A 25,135-nucleotide genomic window follows, 5' to 3' on the forward strand; every position below is an offset into this window, starting at 1 on the left:
TCCTCTACACAGTCCTGCCAATCACTGGCCACAATAGAGCAGATCAGGTAGCCACGGCAACACAATGCAGGCCAGTGAAATGCAGTGAAAGACTGGCCACACCTGTGGAGGAAGGAGACACCTGGACACAAAGCAGCATACCTGTGTACTCAGTCAGTCAGGCTGAGTGGAACAATGGGCTGTGTGGAGATTAAAACATCAAAGGGCGTTTTAGAGGTTTCTTTCCTCTGTCTCTCTCGCTCAGACGCTCACAGTCCAAAACTGAGTCTCCCCGGTACCCCCACCCCTCGGTTTCCCCACATGTAGTCCATCAGCCAACACACGTTCAATTCTTCTGTTTTAGCACTGGAGCTAATCTGGTTAACATAGGCCTACACCCACCGGCTAGCATGGTGCTAACTGCACACCTAAATCATCACACAGCTGCCTGAAACGTGTTAGTAAAGTCGGCTTCCTGTTTGCCTGTTTGTTACTCAAATCTTCCGTTCCACCTTAAGTGGTGCTGCAGTTCCTTCCTGGCGCCTCAGCAGCCTCAATGAAACCGCTGCACCGTTTAAGGTGGAACGGAAGATTCAAACAAGAAGCTGTCGATTAGGAAGCCGACTTCAACTTTGGGTCATTTCCATGGTTACACTACATTGATTTCCATGGTTACACTACTCCCATTTCCATGGTTACACTACTCTCATTTCCATGGTTACACTACTCCCATTCCACGGTTACACTACACTCATTTCCATGGTTACACTACTCTCATTTCCATGGTTACACTACTCCCATTCCATGGTTACACTACACTCATTTCCATGGTTACACTACTCCCATTTCCATGGTTACACTACTCTCATTTCCATGGTTACCCTACTCTCATTTCCATGGTTACACTACTCCCATTCCACGGTTACACTACACTCATTTCCTCAGTCATGCTTCACTCATTTCCATGGTTACACCACACTCATTTCCACAGTTATGCTACAGTGACCTGGGGTGACAGTTAGAGAACATTACCTGGAACCTACCTTTTACTACACACTGATAAATTACGTCCTGCAGCTGAATTTACCTACACAACATACAACCCATGATAAAAATAACAGTAATATAATATAATATACTATAATGTTTTTAGTGAGAGAGGGTGCTCCCCAATATCTGAAATCAGAACTATGGCCTTTATTCACCAACCGTTCTTACGAAAAAAATTCCTCCTTTAACCCACTTACGCAGTTTAGACGAAGACTCTGACTCACCAGTGTTCTCTATGTGGGATTTGTTCTTGGGTAAGAACAGAATCTACACACACTGAAGAACACAAAGGTAGAACAGTTCTGCGCTTTAAGAACACGACATGAATCTGACATAGACTTTTTCTTAGGACCTTTCTCAAGAACACACTTAAGAACAAACTTAAGAACAAACTTAGGGAGATACTGGAGAACGAGGCTCAGTGACCTTGCACTCATCCGTTCTGCTTTATCCCTCCATCCCTCATTCATCCATCCTGTATATTTCCTCCTGTCTCCCTTCATCATAATCATCATGAATGAACCTGTGTTGTTTTTCTGTGATATTCTAACTCCTCTGCTCTCAGAATCAGTCTGTCTCTCCACTAAGCGAGAGTGGAGCGTTTCTCTCTCATTTTAAAAATCCCTCTCTCCTCTCCCCGTCAGTGAGGGAGGAGGGATGAGCGGTCAGGGTAAATGTGTTGAGCAGTCCTGATGTTGGCGAGAGTGAACGCGTGTCCTGCAGGGTGATGTTTTTCTCTTTTTACTGCAGTAACGTCTTTAACACCAGCGTCTCTGGAAAACGACCTTCGACAGGCTTTAAAGCCATCAGGCTGTGTGAGACACTGGAACACTCAGTTCTGACATCATAACGTAGCTAGAACATCAACAACAGACAGGCATTTCTCAGAGTCCTGACCAATCACTGATTACATTAACATACTACATACTGCACCTCCACTAACTGGCCACTTTATTAGAAACACTCACCTTCCACTTCCACTAACTGGCCACTTTATTAGAAACACTCACCGTCCACTTCCACTAACTGGCCACTTTATTAGAAACACTATCAACAAATTTCCTTCAAAATCTCTCGTTTTCATTGTTAGTTTGAGCTTTATGGCTGCAGTCTGGACTAAATGCCACCATCAGGTGAGAGGAGGAACTGCAGAGTACTGGTGGGTCATTATTAACACACTCTAAAACAGAAGCCATGGCCGATTAAAATCTGTCTGAGGGACACTGGGGTCGGCCCTGGGGTCGGACTTTGGACACCCCTGCTCTAAACCTTTCAGTTGTTCATTTTCAGTTTTAAATGAAAACGATCCCACATTTCCATCCTGGTCTCAGACACTTGAACCCCAGTGTACATCGTACTTACTGCACTCAGACGTGAAGCTGCTGGAGAAAAAGCTATCAGACCCTCTGAAAGAGCAGCATGTGAGTTAGCAGTGTTCTGGAGGTCCACCTACCTACAGCCAGCCTTAATGATTCCAAAAAATACCTCACACAAACCCAACGTCACCTCACATGACCTGATCGACAACAACGAACACAGCTCGACCTGTCAGACGTCCTTCCAAACTTCATGACCCCAGCAAACCTGGATCAACAACCGGGGCCTAACTTTCAATCCACGGTCACTCACTGCTTTAGGAAGTCAGAGAGAAAAAAGAGGTTAAAAAGTTCTTTATAATCCAAAAATAAAACTTACAGAATAAAGAAGAAAAATCATGACTGCTCTACAAAACAGCTCAGCCTCTTCAGGGGGTCATCAGAGCAGGACAATCAGAGCAAGATCAGAGTAAATCGTGAGGGACGTGTTAAAGAGCAGGACTCAGAGCGTGGAGCCGTTAAGTGGAGGCTGTGTGACTGTTATAATGTATGACATGTTATACTGTTACTGTGAATGTTATACTGTTACTATGAATGTTATAATGTTACTATGAATGTTATAATGTTACTGTGAATGTTATAATGTTACTATGAATGTTATAATGTTACTGTGAATGTTATAATGTTACTATGAATGTTATAATGTTATTGTGAATGTTATACTGTTACTCTGAATGTTATAATGTTACTATGAATGCTATAATGTTACTGTGAATGTTATAATGTTACTATGAATGTTATAATGTTATTGTGAATGTTATACTGATACTCTGAATGTTATAATGTTACTATGAATGTTATAATGTTACTGTGAATGTTATAATGTTACTATGAATGTTATAATGTTATTGTGAATGTTATACTGTTACTCTGAATGTTATACTGATACTCTGAATGTTATAATGTTACTATGAATGTTATAATGTTACTGTGAATGTTATACTGATACTCTGAATGTTATAATGTTACTATGAATGTTATAATGTTACTGTGAATGTTATACAGATACTCTGAATGTTATAATGTTACTATGAATGTTATAATGTTACTCTGTTATACTGTTACTAAATGTTATAATGTTTATACTGCTACTCTGTTATACTGTTACTGTAAATGTTATACTGTTATACTAAATGGTATACTGTTACTCTGCATGTTATAGTGTTACTCTAACGCATATTACGCTGTTACGCTGTATGACATTCTGTTGCACTGTATGTCACACCACATGCTGTTACTATGACATTTTCTACTCCACATAACACACTGTTACTTTGGACACACTGCTGCTCTGTATGACACACTGAGTTCGTATGACGTCCTACTCCTCTGTATGATATAACAGCACTCTATATGACTGTTATAGTGCTATAGTGTTATAGACTATCTGTTATAGTGTATGGCACACTGTTGCACTGAATGTTATACAGTTACTCTGCATGACACACCTTTATTTCACATTAGTGTTGTATGACATTCTGTTGCACCATATGACAAATGACATACTGTTACAATGTATAGCGAACTGTTATTCTGTATGACATACTCTGTACAACATAGTTATGCTGAATGACATACTGTTGCTCCATATGACACACTGAGCTTGTATGACATACAATTACTCTGTACAATATAATGGTACTCCACATGACATACAGTTCCTCCATATGACACACTGTTATTTTTTATGACATACTGTTACTAAATATGATATACAGTCGCTCCGTAGGTCATACTTTAGCTGTGTATGATGTCACTCCATATGACATACTGTTACTGCACATGACAAAGTCTAACACTGCATGACATACAGTTACACCATATGACAGAGTTACACCGCATGACATACTGTTCTATTGTATGACTTACTATTAAGCCAGATAATATGCAGTTACTCCATATGACATTCGGTTACTACAGTTACTCTGTATGACATGCTGGGTTACACTCTTTGTCTCTTGCATTTACATTAAGGCTTCTCGTGTTAAACTACATCTATCCTTTACTTCCCTTCTTTTTATAAACATCTCCTTCTCTCTTTATCACCTCTCTCACCTCACCCCAATCTCTCTCTCTCTCTATTCTATTTCTAGATCTCTCTCTCTCTCTCTCTCTCTCCATCCAGCACTCCCTCTCACATGTTTCTGTGTTGTCAACACTTTCTATAAACGGCTCTGGTGGCCCCTGGTCCACTTCAGCTGTTGGTATGCAGAGAAGCGTCCAGCTGCTAAAACGAACACACACACACACACACACACACACACACACACACACACACACACACACTCACACACACACTCACACACACACACACTCACACACACACACACTGTGTGTGGTGTTTCCATGTTGTCCTGTATGAGTAAATACTGCTGTACTCATTCTAACCTTAACTTCAGCAACCAAAACAACAGCGTCTGCCTCTGGAGGGAGCCTTTTCCTGCCAGATGCCCCATAAAAACAAATGTTCGTGTTATCATGGTTCTGGGGGGATCAGGTGTCCGTCTCGCAAACCAGGATTTCTCACTCAGGCAGCTACATTTAAGCTCAGTTGGTCTAACCAGATTTTCTGTCCCATGACGGCGGATCACTTTTTTATTGGGATACATCACCATGGCAATTAATGCTTCTTCTGACCAATCAGGGACAGCTCCAGACTAATCAGGAACAGCCTTCTGACCAATCAGGGACAGCATTCTGACCAATCAGGGAAAGGCTTCTGACCAAGCAGGGACAGTCCTTTGAGCAATCAGGCACAGCCTTCTGACCAATCAGGAACAGACTTCTGACCAAGCAGGGACAGTCCTTTGAGCAATCAGGAACAGCCTTCTGACCAATCAGGAACAGACTTCTGACCAATCAGGGACAGCATTCTGACCAATCAGGAACAGCCTTCTGACCAATCAGGGACAGCCTTCTGACCAATCAGGAACAGACTTCTGACCAATCAGGGACAGCATTCTGACCAATCAGGGACAGTTTCCTGACCATTCAGAGACAGCTTTGTGACCAATCAGTAACAGCCTTCTGACCAATCGGGGAAAGGCTTCTGATGTCAATCATATATTTAATATCATGTTTTACAGTAAATATGAATATGAAGAATAGAAATACATTACGTTCCAGTAATTATATAGCAGTTTCTGTGCTATATAGAACCATTTTCAAAAAGGTTCTATATAGAACCACATACAACACATTCTCCATCTATCTGAAGAAACATTTGCCATGCAAAGAACCATTCAAGCATGAAAACCCCTGAAGAACCATCTTCTCAAAGTACTAAACCTGGACTAACAGAGAAAGTCATTAAACCCAGCTAACCGCTGCTAGTTATGTTTACTGAAGCTGAAACTCAGTTAGGAGCCCTGTTTAAGGTGAACGGGCTCCACGAGACAGAACCCAGGTTCTCCAGCCCTCAGGAGGTCCAGGCTGACACTGGAGAAACACTCAGCGGCGTTACGCTCTGACCTGTTAAGCCCATCAGCTGGTTTTGGCTCAGAGCTGTTTCTGTTTGTGAACAGTTTACGGTCTCAGAGTGAACCTCCGTCCTGCTTCAGCTCTCTTACATCAGCTTCACCAACAGGTCAAACCAATACTCAGCTCTGATGACCAAAAATGGACCTGATTTCTCAGAAGATCTCCATCATTCAGTGTTTGGGATGAAGACAGAGTCATTCATTGGTGTGAAATCCTCCGATATAGAGAAACTTAATAAGAACTTCAATAATAATAAACCGATTTTCAACTAGAATACACACAGTAAAAAGATGGTTCTCAAGGGTTTCTTAGTAAAGAGAATAAAAAGTTCTATATAGATGCATTTCATGCTTAAAGGGTTCTTTGCATGGCCTCTAAATGGTCAACAAACCAGGAACACAGCCTCTAAATGGTCAACAAACCAGGAACACAGCCTCTGATTGGTCAACAAACCAGGAACACAGCCTCTGATTGGTCGAAAGTGGGGGACACAGCCTCTGATTGGTTGACAAGTGAGGAACACAGCCTCTGATTGGTTGACAAGTCAGGAACACAGTCTCTGATTGGTCACCAGACTCAAGTCAAGGCCTCAGTGAATGGCTAACCATCCCAGTAACAACAACATTAACTCTTTTCAAAATTATTCAAATGGATGAATAACCACAGAAGTCATTCAGTGTTGGATTTGTCATCATGGATTTATTTAGCAAAATCTGAGATTTATTTTCTATGTATGTTGATGACGCATACGACATCACGAACCTGAGAGGGTTAATGTAGAAGTATGTGATTTTGGGCGCAGCCTCTTGTTTACTCTCTGAACCACAACAGAGAGAGAGCCATCAAATCTCTCCACAGGATTAGAGCCAGCAAGGTCGCGACCTGCACCGAGCCCTGATGCTGATCTACGTCCTGCCTTCTGTATGAAGGTGAGGGTTTTAGATGCTGGAGCTGGAAGCTGATCCTGGATCAGCACTCCTTCAGTTCTGAAACGTAAATCCCACTGCAGCTTTTAAAGCACTCTACAGCAGCGCTAATGAGGGTTTAAACGGCCCGTCGCTTTCACAGAGTCTCTCTGATCTGACGTGCTGACAGCTGTCGGGTCCACAAAAATGCTCCAGTCTAACAGCTGACCACAGGTCAGTCACAGATACATACTTGGACTGGACGGACTCTCGAGCTGATCTGTAATCACGGGGAACCACAGACAGCCACAAGGCTCCTGCAGGGGTCACTAGAGGTCATTGTTAGGGGTCTGCCAATCCAGGGGTCAGTGGAGGTCACAGATTTATTACTACATCAGACATGAGCTCTATTTTCAGCTCAGTATAAACATGTTTATCTCTCATTTCCAGCTTCACAGTCAGGTGAGTTATAGGGTGCAAGTGGAGTAGCCAGAGCTTCAATTTGGGGGGGGGCAGGAGGGGGATGGGATGGGGGGCTTGGGGGGCTGGTTACAGGGTTGCGGGGCAGTTAGGAGGCAGAGACATTGCTAACAACCACCAGCTATCCTACTACATTGTAGCTACTGTAATGCCTCACCCACGCTACAGGCTAATCAGGCTAAATTTGAGGTTGTCCCATTGATTGCAAACGACTTAAATGACTCACATGCTTAAATGACTCAAGATTCAACTTAGACTCGCCCTTAAATGATTCATGACTTGACTCAGACTCACCCTTAAACGAGTCTCGACTCATATTTGTCCTTAAACGATTCATGAATCAACTCAAAAATCAAATAGGACTTGTGTTTAAATGACTCACAACTCAATTTGTACTTGCCCTTAAAGGACTCACGACTCAACCTAGAGTCACCCTTAAATGACTCATTATTTGAGTCTGACTCATTCTTAAGTGATTCATGACTTGGACTAGCCTGTAAATGACTCATGACTTGACTCAGAGTCACCCTTAAATGACTCATGAATTGACTCAGACGTGTGCTTGAATGACTCATGATTCATACTTGCGCTTAAATGACTCACAATTCGAACTCGTGCTTAAAGGACTCACCGCTTGACCCATACCCATCCCTAAAAGACTCATGACTCAGCATTACAACTCAGCCTTAAGAAGATGAACACAGCTGCCACGGTTTTTATGACTGTTTCTGTCCTTTTTTAAGAATAAACTGGTTGTATTTAACTGAAAACTGAGCTGAACTCAAACTCGATTTCTTCAACTCGTTTCAGCACTCCTGATTTAAACCAGTCACCTCTCACTCCGTCCACTCCACCTTAATTAAACGGTCAGCGTTTCTGACCCCCTGAGGTCGGGACAGACGCTGGAGAAGCGAATGGGTCTCGTTTTCCTCCCAAGCTGCTCTACATCTGTCCGTATGTGGAGCTTTACTCTAGATCCCAATCCCACCACTCTTTAGCGGATTTCAGCTCAGTCCAGCTGGGATTAGGATCCAATCCGGCCTTCCAGACACTGACCACAGAAATGACCCCACAAACACACACACATGGCGTATAGGCACACACTCACTAGACTCACTGCATCTATAAACAGTGAGGTTACGATTGTTCTCCTCGAGAACCGAACCGACCTACGTCCTCCATTAAACCTGAGAGACCCACAGTGGCGCTGGTCAGTATATCTGAGTACAGAACAGGTGTGGTCAGCACTTCTACTTCTGTTTGACCTGAATTAAATTAAAATGGTACAAAAACACAACATTTGATGTTTTACCTTATAGACTTCTTTCTTGACATTCTGGGATGCTCTGACAAAATAATGAGCTGTCAAATTTCAAGAAGTAATTGTTTTTGGAGCCATAAGTAATTTTTACAGGATATGAAGTCAGTCATTATTTTGATATTGTAAATAATTATTTTGGCAAAGTAAGTCAACATTTTGAAAATAAATGCAACATTTTCACACAGTAAGTCAATGTTTTGACAAAGTAAGTCAATATATTGAGAAAATAAGTCAGTATTTTAAGAAAATACATACATATTTTGACATAATAAGACAATATTATGGAAAAGTTAGTGTTTTTAATATAGTAAGTCAATATTTTGACTTACAAAATTTTCAAATAAGTAATTATTTTCAAGAAATAAGTCAATATATCGAAAAAAATAAGTCATTATTTTGATGTAGTACGCCAATATGTCGATATAAATCATTAATTATTTTGACATAGTAAGTCAATATTTATAGAAAATAATTCATTTTGACACAATAAGTCAATATTTTGAGTAATAAGTCATTATTATGACATAGTAAGACAATGTTTTAATAAGACATTATTTTGATGTGTCATTATTTTGAGTAATAAGTCGTTGTTTTGACATAGTAAGTCATTATTTTGACCTACTACTGAAAGAAACAGAGGGAGAAGAAACTCTTGGGTGATTTTCTGTTTCCTCCTTTAGTGGTGAGAAGGTTTGGCAGCAGATCAGCTAACAGTAAACAGAACTGCACCATTTCTCTGCTAAAACCCCATGAAAACAGCCTCTGAGTGTTCCTGGTTCTGTGTGGAAAAGAAGGCACTGTATGCTAATGTTGAGCGTCTTCAGTGGTCGACCACAGCGTGAAGAAGCAGAAGCAGAGAGAGTGCAGGACGGAGGGCGGGGGTGGGATTTAGATTACTACTGAAACTGCAGTCCTGCAGCAGCAGGAGGGACGGAGCAGGTGGCTGGAGACTTAGAGCACATTCTTCATCCACTTAGGACAGATCCTCAGAGTGTGTGTGTGTGTGTGTGAGTGTGTGTGTGAGTGTGTGTGTGTGTGAGTGTGTGTGAGTGTGTGAGTGTGTGTGTGTGTGTGTGTGTGTGTGTGTGTGAGTGTGTGTGTGTAATGCAAAACCTCTAAGGACTGACCAGAGAAACAGCTACAAACCCAGTGGACCTTCTCCTTATGCTCCTACCACTGTAGTACTCTGAGTGGGCTGGGTTGGGGGTGGGGGGGGTGAAACTCAACGACGTGATTGAGATTCACACCTTTTTAAAGCTGTACCACCCAGACTACTTTCAAAGTCCAGACTCAATAAATCCTGCAGAGGGAGCTCTGCACTGGCCAAAGCCCAGCGCTGGGCACGATGTCCGCTAACCAGCTTGTGAGCTCCAGAAGTCCAGCCTGGGTTACTCCCTGCAGCGAGGGTTGGGTCAACGTCACAAAAGCTTTAAATACTCACTAAAATAACAGAAGAACACTAAATAAACTCAGCATGACTTCACCTAAAGATGTCTGTGGAAGTCTGACTCAGTGTCAGGACAGCGGTGCTCAAACTGGGGGCTTCAGAAGTTGTTTCTCTGATGCACAATGAACCAGATTTTTATCGTTATCACAACATGAGCTTCTGCAGTAAACTCACGGTTAGAGTAGCTACGTTTGTAGTTCACTAGCTAACATGCTGAAAGAGTGATTTCGTGACGTTTTGAGTTCAGTTCACTTTTTCTTACATCATTTCTTTGTGAGTTATATCACACACCCTTCAGCTAGCTGGCAATCCACGGTTTAGCTAGCCAGCTAACTCACCCTTCAGCTTACTAGCCAGCCAACCTTTCATTAGCTAACTAACCCAACCTTCAGCTTAGCAGCTAACCAACCATTCGCCTAGCTAGCTAAAGCACTATTTAGCTAGCTAGCTAACCTGCCCTTCACCTACCTAGCTGACTTGCCCTTTAGCTAGCTAGCAAAGCATTCTGCTAGCTAGTTTATCAAGCCTTCAGCTAGCTAACAACCCTTCAGTTAACCAGCTAACCAAGCCTTCAGCTAGGTAGCTAACCTGCTCTTCAGCTGGGTAGCTAACCTGCCCTTCAGCTGGGTAGCTAATCTGCCCTTCAGCTAGGTAGCTAACCTGCTCTTCAGCTGGGTAGCTAACCTGCCCTTCAGCTGGGTAGCTAACCTGCTCTTCAGCTGGGTAGCTAACCTGCCCTTCAGATGGGTAGCTAACCTGCTCTTCAGCTGGGTAGCTAACCTGCCCTTCAGCTGGGTAGCTAACCTGCCCTTCAGCTGGGTAGCTAATCTGCCCTTCAGCTGGGTAGCTAACCTGCCCTTCAGCTGGGTAGCTAATCTGCCCTTCAGCTGGGTAGCTAACCTGCCCTTCAGCTGGGTAGCTAATCTGCCCTTCAACTGGGTAGCTAATCTGCCCTTCAGCTGGGTAGCTAATCTGCCCTTCAGATGGGTAGCTAACCTGCCCTTCAGCTGGGTAGCTAACCTGCCCTTCAGCTAGCTAATCAAGCATGTGTCTGTCTAGCTAACCTCTGCTGAAGCTAAGGCTTCGCCCCGCGGCGGGCTCGGCCTGCAGGACCACAGCCAGACCTCACATGTAGCAAACAGCAACAGGCCAGAGCAATCAAACAGCAATCAATCACCGACTTCATCAAACCTGAAGATATTCCAGAAAATAAACCCCTCAGTCATTCAGCCTCACAGCGTTACGGCATTATTCACTCCTCAGAGTGGATCTTCAGCTATGGCCACAGAGGTCAGCTCTACTGACCCACAAAGAGGAAAAAGAGGGACAGAACGAGAGAGAGAGAAACAGAGTCCTGGCCCTGACCTTTGACCCCTTTTTTGCTCTAGCCAATAAAACACTTGACCTGCAATCCCAGAATAGCAGAGCTATCACTGCACATGGAGAATGCTGACCAGGAGAGAGAGAGAGAGAGAGAGAGAGAGAGAGAGAGTGAGAGAGAGAGAGAGAGAGAGAGAGAGAGAGAGACACTCAGCATTAACTTCATCACTCAGCAGCCGCAGCGGGACTGGCTCTGAGGTTGACCCCTGACCTTCTGTAATCTGAGTATTATTACCACTGAACTTCCTCCATGACTAATCCTCCACAGTGAGGCGGGCTAAAGAGGCGGGTTTCCCTGCAGTGTGTCAGTGAGAGAACGAGGCCTCCGGCCTTTACACGGCCAGCGCACAAGACTCACCAATGCAGGCGTGAACGCGCACACTCAGCTGAGTCCGCAGGATAACGCTGTGCTTCTTCCCCCTCCTGAGAGAGAGACAGAGAGAGAGGCAAAGAGAGCGAGACAGAGAGCGAGACAGAGAGAGCGAGACAGAGAGAGAGAGAGAGAGAGAGAGAGAGAGAGAGATATACGTTAATCTTAAAACTGTGATTTAGATCTTAAGTTTGCCTCTGGTCAAAATGTGTGGCTGGAAAGATCACAGTTTTCATGTCGTACAAACACCATCACCATTATCATTACCATGTGCATCATCACCACCACTACAATCATCTTCATCACAATCAGCACAACCATCATCACATGAGCATCATCACTACCACCATCACCATAACCATCACCACCATCACTATCTTCACAACCATCAGCATCATATCACCAGTATCATCACCACCATTACTACCATTATTACTTTTATCACTATCATTATCATCACTATCATCACCATCACTATCTTCACAATCATCAGCATATCACCAATATCATCACCACCATTTCTATCACTTTTATCACCATCATTATCATCATCACCATCACTACAACCATCAGCATCATATCACCAATATCATCACCACCATTACTATCACTATCACTTTCATCACTACCATTATCATTATCATTGTCATCATTATTATGATCAGCACTGCAATCACCACCATCAGCAACACTGACATCATCAACACCATAATTACTAAACACCACCATCATCATGCTCCCCACCACCATCACATCATCACCACCATCACTATCACAGTCAGCATATAACCTCATCACCACTATTATCACCACAAACCATCAATCACTTTCATCACTATTATTATCATCACCATCACCCCCACCATCACCATAACCATCACCACCATTACTATCTTCGCAACCATCAGCATCACATCACCAATATCATCACCACCATTACTATCACTATCACTTTCACCACTACCATTATCATTACCATCATTGTCATCATTATTATTATCAGCATTGCCATTACCACCATCAAATCATTACCACCATCACTGCCAGCATATAACCTCATCACCACTATAATCACCACAAACCACCTATCACTTTCATCACTGCCATTATCATTACCATCATCACTATCACTTTCATCGCTACCATTATCATCACTACCATCACCATCACTGTCAGCATACCACCTCCTCACCACTATAATCACCATAAATCACCACTGCTATCATCACTTTCATCACTACCATTAGCATCACCATCATCACCATCACTTTCATCACTACCATTAGCATCACTATCATCACCATCACTTTTATCACTACTATTATCATCACCATCATTATAATCACCATCATCACTAACACTTATCATCATCACCACTATAATCACCATCATCATTATCACATCATACCTATCAGCATCACCATCATCACCACCTCATTATCACCATTTTCATCTCTGTAAATCACCACCATCATCCCCATAATCATCATCACCATCACCATCATCACCACCTCATTATTATCGCTATCATCTCCGTAAATCACCACCATCATCATCCCCTTAATCATCATCAATATCACCATCTTCATCACCATCACCACCTCATTATTATCGCTATCATCTCCGTAAATCACCACCATCATCATCCCCATAATCATCGTCAATATCACCATCTTCATCACCATCATCACCACCTCATTATTATCGCTATTATCTCCGTATATCACCTCCATCATCCCCATAATCATCGTCAGTATCACCATCTTCATCGCCGTGAACCAGAGAAAAGGAAAGCTGTGACAGACAGACTGACGGAGGATGAAGAGCTGAATAAAAGGTGAAGATGTAACTCAGAGTGCTGCATTACTGCTCACCCACCAACTGACAAACACACAGCCATGACCTCTGACCTTTAGTACAAACAACAACAAACAACCACGCACCCGTTTATCCCTCACTCACTCACTCACTCACTCACTCTCCCTCTCTCTCTCTCTCTCCCTCTCTCTCTCTGTCTGTATGCTCTTTGTCAGCAACACTTCATCACTTGTCAGAAGCTGACCGTTAGATGCAGCAAACCACAGAATACAGACAGACAGAGAGAGGGAGACAGACAGAGAGAGAGAGAGACAGAGAGAGAGAGAGAGAGTATGTTGATTTCAGATGTCCAGTATAATTACAGCTGCGGTCACTGTGGGTCACTGTGGGTTCACTCTCAGTATGTGTGACCGTTAGCTAAATAAAGACACACACACACACACACACACACACACACACACACACACACACACTCATCGTAAACACTGAACACACATGACAAACATACAGAGAAAGACTAAAAACAAAAGATTTAAGGAAAGTGAGGAAAAGTAAATAAAGAACGTTATTTAAAATAAACAATAACAGCGTAAAGTGCAATAGCAGGGTGTGTTACTTTGTGTGGTAGGTAGTGTATGGTAGTGTTTGGTAGTGTGTGTGTGGTAGCATTTTTGTAGCATGAGGAAATGTGTGGTAATATCTGGTAATGTTTTGATGTAGGTGGTAGCTTTTGGTAAGTAGTGTTTGGAAGGCACTGTTTGGTAGATAGTATTTGGTAAGTAGTGTTTGGAAGGTACTGTTTGGTAGATCGTATTTGGTAAGTAGTGTTTGGAAGGTACTGTTTGGTAGATAGTATTTGGTAAGTAGTGTTTGGAAGGTACTGTTTGGTAGATCGTATTTGGTAAGTAGTGTTTGGAAGGTACTGTTTGGTAGATCGTATTTGGTAAGTAGTGTTTGGAAGGTACTGTTTGGTAGATAGTATTTGGTAAGTAGTGTTTGGAAGGTACTGTTTGGTAGATAGTATTTGGTAAGTAGTGTTTGGAAGGTACTGTTTGGTAGATAGTATTTGGTAAGTAGTGTTTGGAAGGTACTGTTTGGTAGATCGTATTTGGTAAGTAGTGTTTGGAAGGTACTGTTTGGTAGATAGTATTTGGAAGGTAGTGTTTGGAAGGTACTGTTTGGTAGATAGTATTTGGTAAGTAGTGTTTGGAAGGTACTGTTTGGTAGATCGTATTTGGTAAGTAGTGTTTGATTCGTAGCACTTGGTAGACAGCATTTTGTAAGGAGTGTTTGTGTTTGGTCAATAGAGTTTGGTAGGAAGCATTAGGTGGTTGTTGTGTGGTAAGGGTTGGAGATGGTAGGGTGTAGTGTTAGGTGGGTAGTGTTAGTGTAGTAATATGTGGTAGGTAAGGTGTAGTGGTGTTTGGACGGTAGTGTTTAGACAGTAGTGTTTATAAGGTAGTGTAGGGTAGTGTTAGGTATGTAGAGTGTGGTAGTGTTTGGAGGACAGTGTTTACAGTAAATGGTATGTTTCTGACAGGTAGTAGTGGTGCTTGACAGGAAGCGTTTGTTCAATAACATTTGGTAAGAAACGTTTGGTAGGTAGCATTCGGTAGTTCTTAGCCTTTGGTAGGCAGTGTGGAGTAGTGTTTGGTAGGTAGTGTGTGATTTGTAGTGTTTGGTAGGTAGTGTGGAGTAGTGTTTGAAGGGTAGTGTGTGGTAGATAGTGTGGAGTACTGTGTTTGGTAGTGTGTGGTAGTGTGTAGTAGGGAGTGTATGTTTTTAGTAATGCATTTGTGTGTGGTAGTGTGTGGTTGGTACTATGTAGTAGTGTTTGGTAGGTAGCGTAAGGTAGTATTATTAGATAGTGTGGATTAGTGGTTGAAGGGTAGTGTGTGGTATGCAATGTGTGGTAGGTAATGTGAAGTAGGGTTTGGTAGATAGTGTGTGGTATTGTGGTAGTGTTTGGTAGGTAGTGTGTGGTAGTGTTTAGTAGTGAGTGTATGTGTTTAGTGGTGTGTGAGGCATATCTTGGTACTGTAGTCAGTAGTGTTTGGTAGGTAGTGTATAGTGCGTTTGTGTGTGGTAGGGTGTGGAAGTGTGTGTGGTAGTGTGTGGTAGTGTTTCACAGTGCATTTGTGTGTAGTAGTGTGTAGGGTGTGTCTTGTTGGTGCTGTGTGGTAGTGCCTGGTAGGTAGTGTATAGCGTGTTTGTGTGTGGTAGTGTTTGTGGTAGTGTATGGTAGTGTGTGTGGTAGTGTTTAGTAGTGAGTGTGTATGTTTACTAGTGCATTTGTGTGTAGTAGTGTGTGGTGTGTCTTGTTGGTGCTCTATGGTAGTGCCTGGTAGGTAGTGTATAGTGCATTTGTGTGTGGTAGTGTGTGGTAGCATGTGGTAGTGTGTGTGGTAGTGTTTAGTAGTGAGTGTATGTGTTTAGCAATGTTTTTATGTGTAGTAGTGTGTAGGGTGTGTCTTGTCAGTGCTGTGTGGTAGTGCCTGGTAGGTAGCGTATTGTGCGTTTGTGTGTGGTAGTGTATGGTAGTGTGTGTGGTAGTGTTCAGTAGTGAGTGTGTGTGTGTTTACTAGTGCATTTGTGTGTAGTAGTGTGTAGGGTGTGTCTTGTTGGTGCTGTGTGGTAGTGCCTGGTAGGTAGTGTATAGCGCGTTTGTGTGTGGTAGTGTTTGTGGTAGTGTGTGTGGTAAGGTGTGGGGTAGTGTGTGTGGTGGTGTGTGGGGTAGTGTGAGTGGTAGGGTGTGTGGTGGTGTTTGGTAGGATGTGGTAGTGTGTGTGGTAGTGTGTGAGGTAGTGGGTGTGGTGGTGTGGGGTAGGATGTGGTAGTGTGTGTGGTAGTGTGTGGGGTAGTGGGTGTGGTGGTGTGTGGTAGGATGTGGTAGTGTGTGTGGTAGGGTGTGGGGTAGTGTGTGTGGTGGTGTGTGGTAGGATGTGGTAGTGTGTGTGGTAGGGTGTGGGGTAGTGTGTGTGGTGGTGTGTGGTAGGATGTGGTAGTGTGTGTGGTAGTGTGTGGTAGTGTGTGTGGTGGTGTGTGGTAGGATGTGGTAGTGTGTGTGGTAGTGTGTGTGGTGGGGTGTGGTAGGGTGTGGGGTAGTGTGTGTGTGGTGTGTGGTAGGATGTGGTAGTGTGTGTGGTAGTGTGTGTGGTAGTGTGTGTGGTGGTGTGTGGTAGGGTGTGGGGTAGTGTGTGTGGTGGTGTGTGGTAGGGTGTGGGGTAGTGTGTGTGGTAGTGTGTGTGGTGGTGTGTGGTAGGGTGTGGGGTAGTGTGTGTGGTGGTGTGTGGTAGGGTGTGGGGTAGTGTGTGTGGTAGTGTGTGTGGTGGTGTGTGGTAGGCTCTTACCCTCCTCCACACTCATCTTCCTGCTGAAATCCCTCCAGCTCGTCTCTCTGCTCCGCCAGAGAAGCTTCCAGATCCAGATACGTTCCATTATGAGAAAGCTGCAGAGCGCAGTCATCTAACTGTACATCACAGAGAGAGAGACAGAGAGAGAGAGAGACAGAGAGAGAGAGAGACAGAGAGAGAGAGAGAGAGAGACAGAGAGAGAGAGAGAGAGACAGAGAGAGAGAGACAGAGAGAGAACAGAGAGAGAGAGAGAGAGAACAGAGAGAGAGACAGAGAGAGAGAGACAGAGAGAGAGAGGGAGAGAGAGAGGGAGAGAGAGAGAGACAGAGAGAGAGAGAGAGAGAGAGAGAGAGAACAGAGAGAGAGACAGAGAGAGAGAGGGAGAGAGAGAGAGGGTGTTATTGTTGTTATTATTGTTGTTGTCAGGTTATGTAACTGAGGTTGTGTGTCATTAGTATAAATATGTACACACTGACGTGGTGGTGGTGTGTTAGTGTGTGTTGCGCTGGTCTGAGTGGATCAGACACAGCAGGGCTGCTGGAGTTTTTAAACACCTCAGTGTCGCTGCTGGACTGAGAATAGTCCACCAACCAAAAATATCCAGCCAACAGCGTCCTGTGGGCAGCGTCCTGTGACCACTGATGAAGGACTAGAGGATGACCAACACAAACTGAGCAGCAGCAGATGAGCTATCGTCTCTGACTACATCTACAAGGTGGACCAACAAGGTAGGAGTGTCTAATAGAGTGGACAGTGAATGTAGATATGAGGAGGTGGACTGGTCAGTGTGTACGTTATGTATGGGGGGTTATGAGGGGGAATCTTGTTGACTGGGGGTCCGGGGTGGGGAGTTAACTAAAAAGTGTCTCAGTGTATTTTTTTATTGTAAACGTCTAAAAATAAACCCAGCTGATCAGACAAAGGGGGCGTGTCTGCGTGTCAGAGCTTCAAACAGCTCAATAAAGCTAATTACCTCCAACTACAGAGACCAAACGCAGGCGAACGAGCTTCAGCCGCTCCCACATGTGTTTCTGCTCATGTCTACGGGCTGGAGGGCGTCTCTGCCCCCGCTAATTCAAATCAGCCACACTGTTTCTGTTTACGCTGACATGCTGACACATTCACAGCACAGACAGAGAGGGGGCGGAGCCTGCGGGGCCATGGCAACGGCTGTGTCAGATGTCAGAAACAGGTGTATGGGGTGTATTACACAGCCTGCTCTGGGAAACACACTAATCGTTTCCACACACACACACACACACACACACACACACACACACACACACACACCCCTAAACTGCATTACATAACACACACACACACACTCCTGCAGAACGACGGCCGTAAAGGCCTGAGTGTTTCTCCAGATTTCAGTCTGAACCTGCAGAGCTGAGCTCACAGACCAGTGACTCCACTCTGACTGTGTTCAAACCAACACAGCACATCTGACCCTTCACACCTCCAGCTTCATCGTTTCACTGTAAATATGCCTTTTCTCCATGACGACTTCAGTACGGACTGAATTTAGTTCAGTAGCTATTCCAGAATACCAGTTCCTACCTTCATAATCTGATCATGAACTCCAGATAAGAAAACAGCATCACACAAACATCCTAACTAGACTAAACCTCCTAAATCCTGTCCTAACTTTAGGATGAACCCCAACAGGGTCCTCACTTCTGTTTAAGGTCCGTTTCTATGGTTTTTAGGCAGCTGAGTCAGCAGCATAGTTCACTACCAGCATAATGAGCTCCATTTATCTCTACTGTAAAACGCTGCTTTCACTGTGAGATGATTTTCTTTTCTAACTCTGCGTTTTAAAGATCTCAGACGCTGCAGACTCGATCTCCACCGCCCCTCTGATCACCTTCGTGTGTTAATGTTGATGATGAAATATTACAGTGATGGTGGTGAATAATGAGGAGGCGGAGCTGAACGTGTGTCTGTTTATTAGGGGGAGTAACGTTAGCGTGCTCGGCTAAAGCGTTTGGGAAATGGAGACTGAAACTGGGGAGCGGCGACGCTCTGATAAACAGCAGGGGGCGCTCTCACAGTATTCACTACTTACAGTTTATCACTCTTTAGTTCTGTTTGACCTTCTTTACATCAGTAACAGCAGCTGACTGGCTAAGTAACTTTATTTTGTTTACGTGTTTACATTTCAGCTCTGCACGGATCGTCAGCTGCACTCAATGAGTGTATATATCATATATATCACATACGCAGTCAGAGTGTGTGTATATCATAAATATCACATACGCAGTCAGAGTGTGTGTATATCATAAATATCACATACGCAGTCAGAGTGTGTGTATATCATAAATATCACATACGCAGTCAGAGTGTGTGTATATCATATATATCACATACGCAGTCAGAGTGTGTATATCATATATATCACATACGCAGTCAGAGTGTGTGTATATCATATATATCACATACGCAGTCAGAGTGTGTATATATCATACATATCACATACGCAGTCAGAGTGTGTATATCATATATATCACATACGCAGTCAGAGTGTGTGTATATCATATATATCACATACGCAGTCAGAGTGTGTGTATATATCATATATATCACATACGCAGTCAGAGTGTGTATATATCATATATATCACATACGCAGTCAGAGTGTGTGTATATATCATATATATCACATACGCAGTCAGAGTGTGTATATATCATATATATCACATACGCAGTCAGAGTGTGTGTATATATCATATATATCACATACGCAGTCAGAGTGTGTGTATATCATAAATATCACATACGCAGTCAGAGTGTGTATATATCATATATATCACATACGCAGTCAGAGTGTGTGTATATATCATATATATCACATACGCAGTCAGAGTGTGTATATATCATATATATCACATACGCAGTCAGAGTGTGTGTATATATCATATATATCACATACGCAGTCAGAGTGTGTGTATATCATAAATATCACATACGCAGTCAGAGTGTGTATATATCATATATATCACATACGCAGTCAGAGTGTGTGTATATATCATATATATCACATACGCAGTCAGAGTGTGTATATATCATATATATCACATACGCAGTCAGAGTGTGTGTATATCATAAATATCACATACGCAGTCAGAGTGTGTGTATATATCATATATATCACATACGCAGTCAGAGTGTGTGTATATCATAAATATCACATACGCAGTCAGAGTGTGTATATATCATATATATCACATACGCAGTCAGAGTGTGTGTATATATCATATATATCACATACGCAGTCAGAGTGTGTATATCATATATATCACATACGCAGTCAGAGTGTGTGTATATCATAAATATCACATACGCAGTCAGAGTGTGTGTATATCATAAATATCACATACGCAGTCAGGGTGTATATATCATATATATCACATACGCAGTCAGAGTGTGTATATCATATATATCACATACGCAGTCAGAGTGTGTATATATCATACATATCACATACGCAGTCAGAGTGTGTATATATCATATATATCACATACGCAGTCAGAGTGTGTATATCATATATATCACATACGCAGTCAGAGTGTGTGTATCATATATATCACATACGCAGTCAGAGTGTGTATATCATACATATCACATACGCAGTCAGAGCGTGTATATATCATATATATCACATACGCAGTCAGAGTGTGTGTATATCATATATATCACATACGCAGTCAGAGTGTATATATCATATATACAGTCACACTCATTGACTGTGTATATGTATATGTGGCCTGCAGTGGTACGGATGGGTGGAAGGGTCACACTGAGTTGCGGCTCTAAAAGAAGGACGTACGTTAACTTTGACGTACCTGTTATTTATATAACTGCACTATTATGTCTCTGTACTATGACTATACTGACTCGGTCAGTCGTTTTGCATGACTGGACAGTCTGAGAAGGTCTGGGCTCTTTCTCACTGTGAATTTCAAACTGTGCACCTAAATTAGGAACTGTGTAAACTATAGGTCAGCAGAAGCCACAGCAGCGTGACCCAAACTGAAGCATGCTGGGAGAAACTCTGACCTATATTTTATTTTACAGATTTTACCGAAACACACAATTATAGTGGCCTCAGCCTCCTGTCACAAATAGCAGAGCGGGAAAGAGAGAAACACTGCAGAGGGAAGAAAAGAGCCGAGAGAGAAAAGAGAGAGAGAGAGAGAGAGAGAGAGAGAGAGAGGGAGAGAGAGAGAGTAAAAGAGTTTTAAACTCATAAAATAAAAAAGACAAACAGAAACAGAAACGGTGCTCCACCCCCTTTCAAAGCTGTTCACCAGCTAGAATGAATTAAAAGAATTAGTGTTTTATTTTAGACCAAAAGAATCCAAAAATAGAAGAATTTTGCCGTACAAACCTCCCTAAACAGCTTCTTATTCTCCAGCATTAAAAGCTGTCACATTCAGATATGCTCTATAGGAGATATGAGCTCATAAACGACCTCAATAAATGCTCCTATATGCTACAAGAGGACTAAGTTAGTCCATAAACCATCTCTACAAATGTTCCTATACGAGATATCAGTTCATAAACAACCTCAACAAACATAGCAGAATAGCAGACATTCATCCATGAGTAACCTCAATAAACACCAGAATAGGAGATATTAGTCCATAAACAACCTCAATAAACACTAGATTAGGAGATATAAGTCCATAAAAGACCCCAATCAACACTAGAATGGGAGGTACTAGTCCATAAACCACCTCAATAAACATTACAGTAGGAGATATTAGTCCTTAAATGACCTCAATAAACACCAGAATAGGAGATATTAGTCCATAAACAACCCAAATAAACATTAGAATGAGTCCATAAATGACCTCAAAAAAAACACTAGAATAGGAGATATTAGTCCATAAATGACCTCAATAAACACCAGAATAGGAGATATTAGTCCATAAATGACCTCAATAAACACCAGAATAGGAGATATTAGTCCATAAACAACCTCAATAAACACTAGATTAGGAGATATTAGTCCATAAACAACCTCAATATACACTAGAATAGGAGACATTAGTCCATAAATGACCTCAAAAAACACTAGAATAGGAAATATTAGTCCATAAACGACCTCAATAAACACAACAATAGGAGATATTAGTCCATAAATGACCTCAATATAAACCAGAATAAAAGACATTAGTCCATAAACAATCCCAATAAACACCAGAATGGAAGATATTAGTCCATAAATGACCTCAGAAAAAGCCCAGGAACAGGAGATATTAGTCCATAAATGACCCCAATAAACACTAGAGTAGGAGATATTAGTCCATAAATGACCCCAATAAACACCACAATAGGAAATATCAGTCCATAAATGACCCCAATATACACCAGAATAGAAGATATTAGTCCATAAACGACCTCAGAAAAAGCCCGGGAATAGGAGATATTAGTCCATAAATGACCCCAATAAACACTAGAGTAGGAGATATTAGTCCATAAATGACCTCAATATACACTAGAATAGGAGATATTAGTCCATAAATGACCTCAGAAAAACCCGGGAATAGGAGATATTAGTCCATAAATGACCCCAATAAACACTAGAGTAGGAGATATTAGTCCATAAATGACCCCAATAAACACTAGAGTAGGAGATATTAGTCCATAAATGACCTCAATATACACTAGAATAGGAGATATTAGTCCATAAATGACCTCAGAAAAAGCCCGGGAATAGGAGATATTAGTCCATAAATGACCCCAATAAACACTAGAGTAGGAGATATTAGTCCATAAATGACCCCAATAAACACTAGAGTAGGAGATATTAGTCCATAAATGACCTCAATATACACTAGAATAGGAGATATTAGTCCATAAATGACCTCAGAAAAACCCGGGAATAGGAGATATTAGTCCATAAACCCCACTTTGACAGTGTGGCCAGTTTCTTTCCTCATCAAACAACTACAGCCATTTGCCTGCCCTGCACTGGGGGCAGCCAGTGCCTTAGCTGGTGGTCCGTATAGACTGAACTGAGAGGTTCTGAAGCCATGACTGGGGAACAGTCAGTGAACAGAAAGTCAGAGAGTCAGGGAGAGCTGAGTCACGCTGAGAGAGACGGGTCTTTAAGGCAGCAGGTCACCAACCCTGATTACACACAGCGGCAGCGTGATGTGAGGCCAGTGTGATGATGTCATCATGCTGTTAGCACCCTGATAATCACTGCTGCTAACAATCAGCTTCCTTTCCTAGTTAGCTGCGTTAGCCTTTGTGCTAAAACTTTCAGGTGACTTTCCCTGACCGGTGCCCCCTCCCCACCTGCCGCCCCCCCCACCGACACGCCCACTGCAGTCGGCGCAGGGAGCTCTGGAGGTCTGGGTTACCTGCAGCAGGAGTGTGGGGATTAGTGCAGGAAGGCAGACGTGCAGGAGCTGAGAGACCCTGCTGTACATCCACCTGTACAGGTGTTCCCCTTTAACACACCTGAGCAGGTGGATCTACAGCACCAGAGCTGCTCAGACACACTGGACCACGTTTTACAGCCCACCAGCTGGAACGCTGACGTTAGATACACACAGGTAGGATTCCTATATAGGAAATGTTTATTTAAGACCTTATATAAAATGTTTACATCTCTGGATTAAACTACGACTGGTTCACAATGATCCAGCAAACCTTCTGCATATTAAACATAAACACACCAACACAGCATTCAGTCAAACAGAGAGCTAAAGCATGACCAGAACACCAGAGTCTATAACTGACCTATAACACCAGCCCATTAACTAACCTCAGCTACACTCCCCAAAACCACAGAGGAGTCTGTTTAACTGAGGGAGGAGGAAATCAGGATTAAGACTAGAGTAAAACGAACTGTTCAGCACATCTGACATCATTCAGAACAGCCTGAGCTCTGCTTTGATCTTTAGACCACTCACAGTGTGTTCACTGGGACAGTGATCTCTTTATGTGAACCGCTTTTTTAATACTAAACAAAAAACAATGTATAATGTACAATGATAACACAGATACAAATAAAATACCCCCCCCAAACTCACACCTCACACCCCCCACCCTCAGCTGGAAAAGGTAAACACCATAAATCAAAGCTTAGTTTATATGTCCACACACACACACACACACACACACACACATATATATATATATATATATATATATATATATATATATATATATATGTCGTTGCTGTCAGAACAAAACCTCTTATGTCCAAACTGGTAACTTTACAGGAGAAGCAGAAAACTTGCTTTACTCTTAATGTAAATCAATGGAACCAGAATTTTTACTAAGTCATTTCGGGACGTTTTAATTTGGTCTGTTCAGCATGAAATTTACACACAATGTAAACAACAACAGGTTTTTCTAATTATGTCAAAAACTGAAAAACGCCACATTTACAGATTGTAATGATATATGTTTATATATATGCATATGTATCTCCAGAACACATATTTAAAAACACTGTAGTAGACAGAGTGAATACAGTCAGAGATTAGGATGAGTTACAGTCTGGGTGCTCAAAACAAACATGTTAGTAGAAATGGGCAATATGACAGTACATATCATTATCATGATAAGTTATGTCACAGTACTCTTTCCTGAGCAGACGGTGGATCATCAGTACTTAAAGAACACTGACTACGTGATTCACTACAATATGAGCATAATTAGGCCCGTTTGGATCTAGTGCAGCTCCGTTTATAAATACTGAATAAAGATGACTGTAGTTGTTTATAATAATAATATTATTATGATTAGTAGTATCAGTAATATTCTTATTACTGTATTTTTACACTATGAGGCGACCAGTTCCATTTTGCCTGTTCCAACATATTAAATCTCAGAAGAACTAAATATGGCTGCTGTCAGGACAAAACCTCGTATCTGCATTTATGTTGTTTTTCATTTTTTGACACAATTTGAAAATCTCATGATGAACAGACCAACAGAAATTCCAAAATTACTTGGAACACAAATATTTCTCTCTTTACTTCCATTAAAAGTTGAGATCTTTTTCCTTCCCCTGTAAACTCTTCAGAGACACAAGGTTTCAGTCTGACAGCAGCGACGCCGTGATGCACACTGCGTATCGTGAAAACGCCACCCACCCTTACAGTCTTAGTGAACATGTCGGACGTAGTCAGCGTATTGATATTTCCCGTTAT

General features: G+C 42.3%; 1 protein-coding gene across 1 annotated transcript in view; it reads right to left on the reverse strand.

Moving 5' to 3' along the window:
* The window catches only part of fhod3a (formin homology 2 domain containing 3a), a 98,402-nt gene that overhangs the window by 71,447 nt on the left and 1,820 nt on the right, over window positions 1-25,135 (reverse strand). Inside the window, exons 2-3 of the mRNA XM_036577856.1 lie at window positions 16,957-17,075; window positions 11,777-11,841 (exon numbers count right to left, since the gene is read on the reverse strand). Of these exons, the coding sequence (XP_036433749.1) occupies window positions 11,777-11,841; window positions 16,957-17,075 (184 nt within the window). The remainder of the gene's footprint in view (window positions 1-11,776; window positions 11,842-16,956; window positions 17,076-25,135) is intronic.

The sequence above is a fragment of the Colossoma macropomum genome, unplaced genomic scaffold (assembly GCF_904425465.1).
Source record: "Colossoma macropomum unplaced genomic scaffold, Colossoma_macropomum, whole genome shotgun sequence".
In the NCBI taxonomy this organism is placed as follows: Eukaryota; Metazoa; Chordata; class Actinopteri; order Characiformes; family Serrasalmidae; genus Colossoma; species Colossoma macropomum.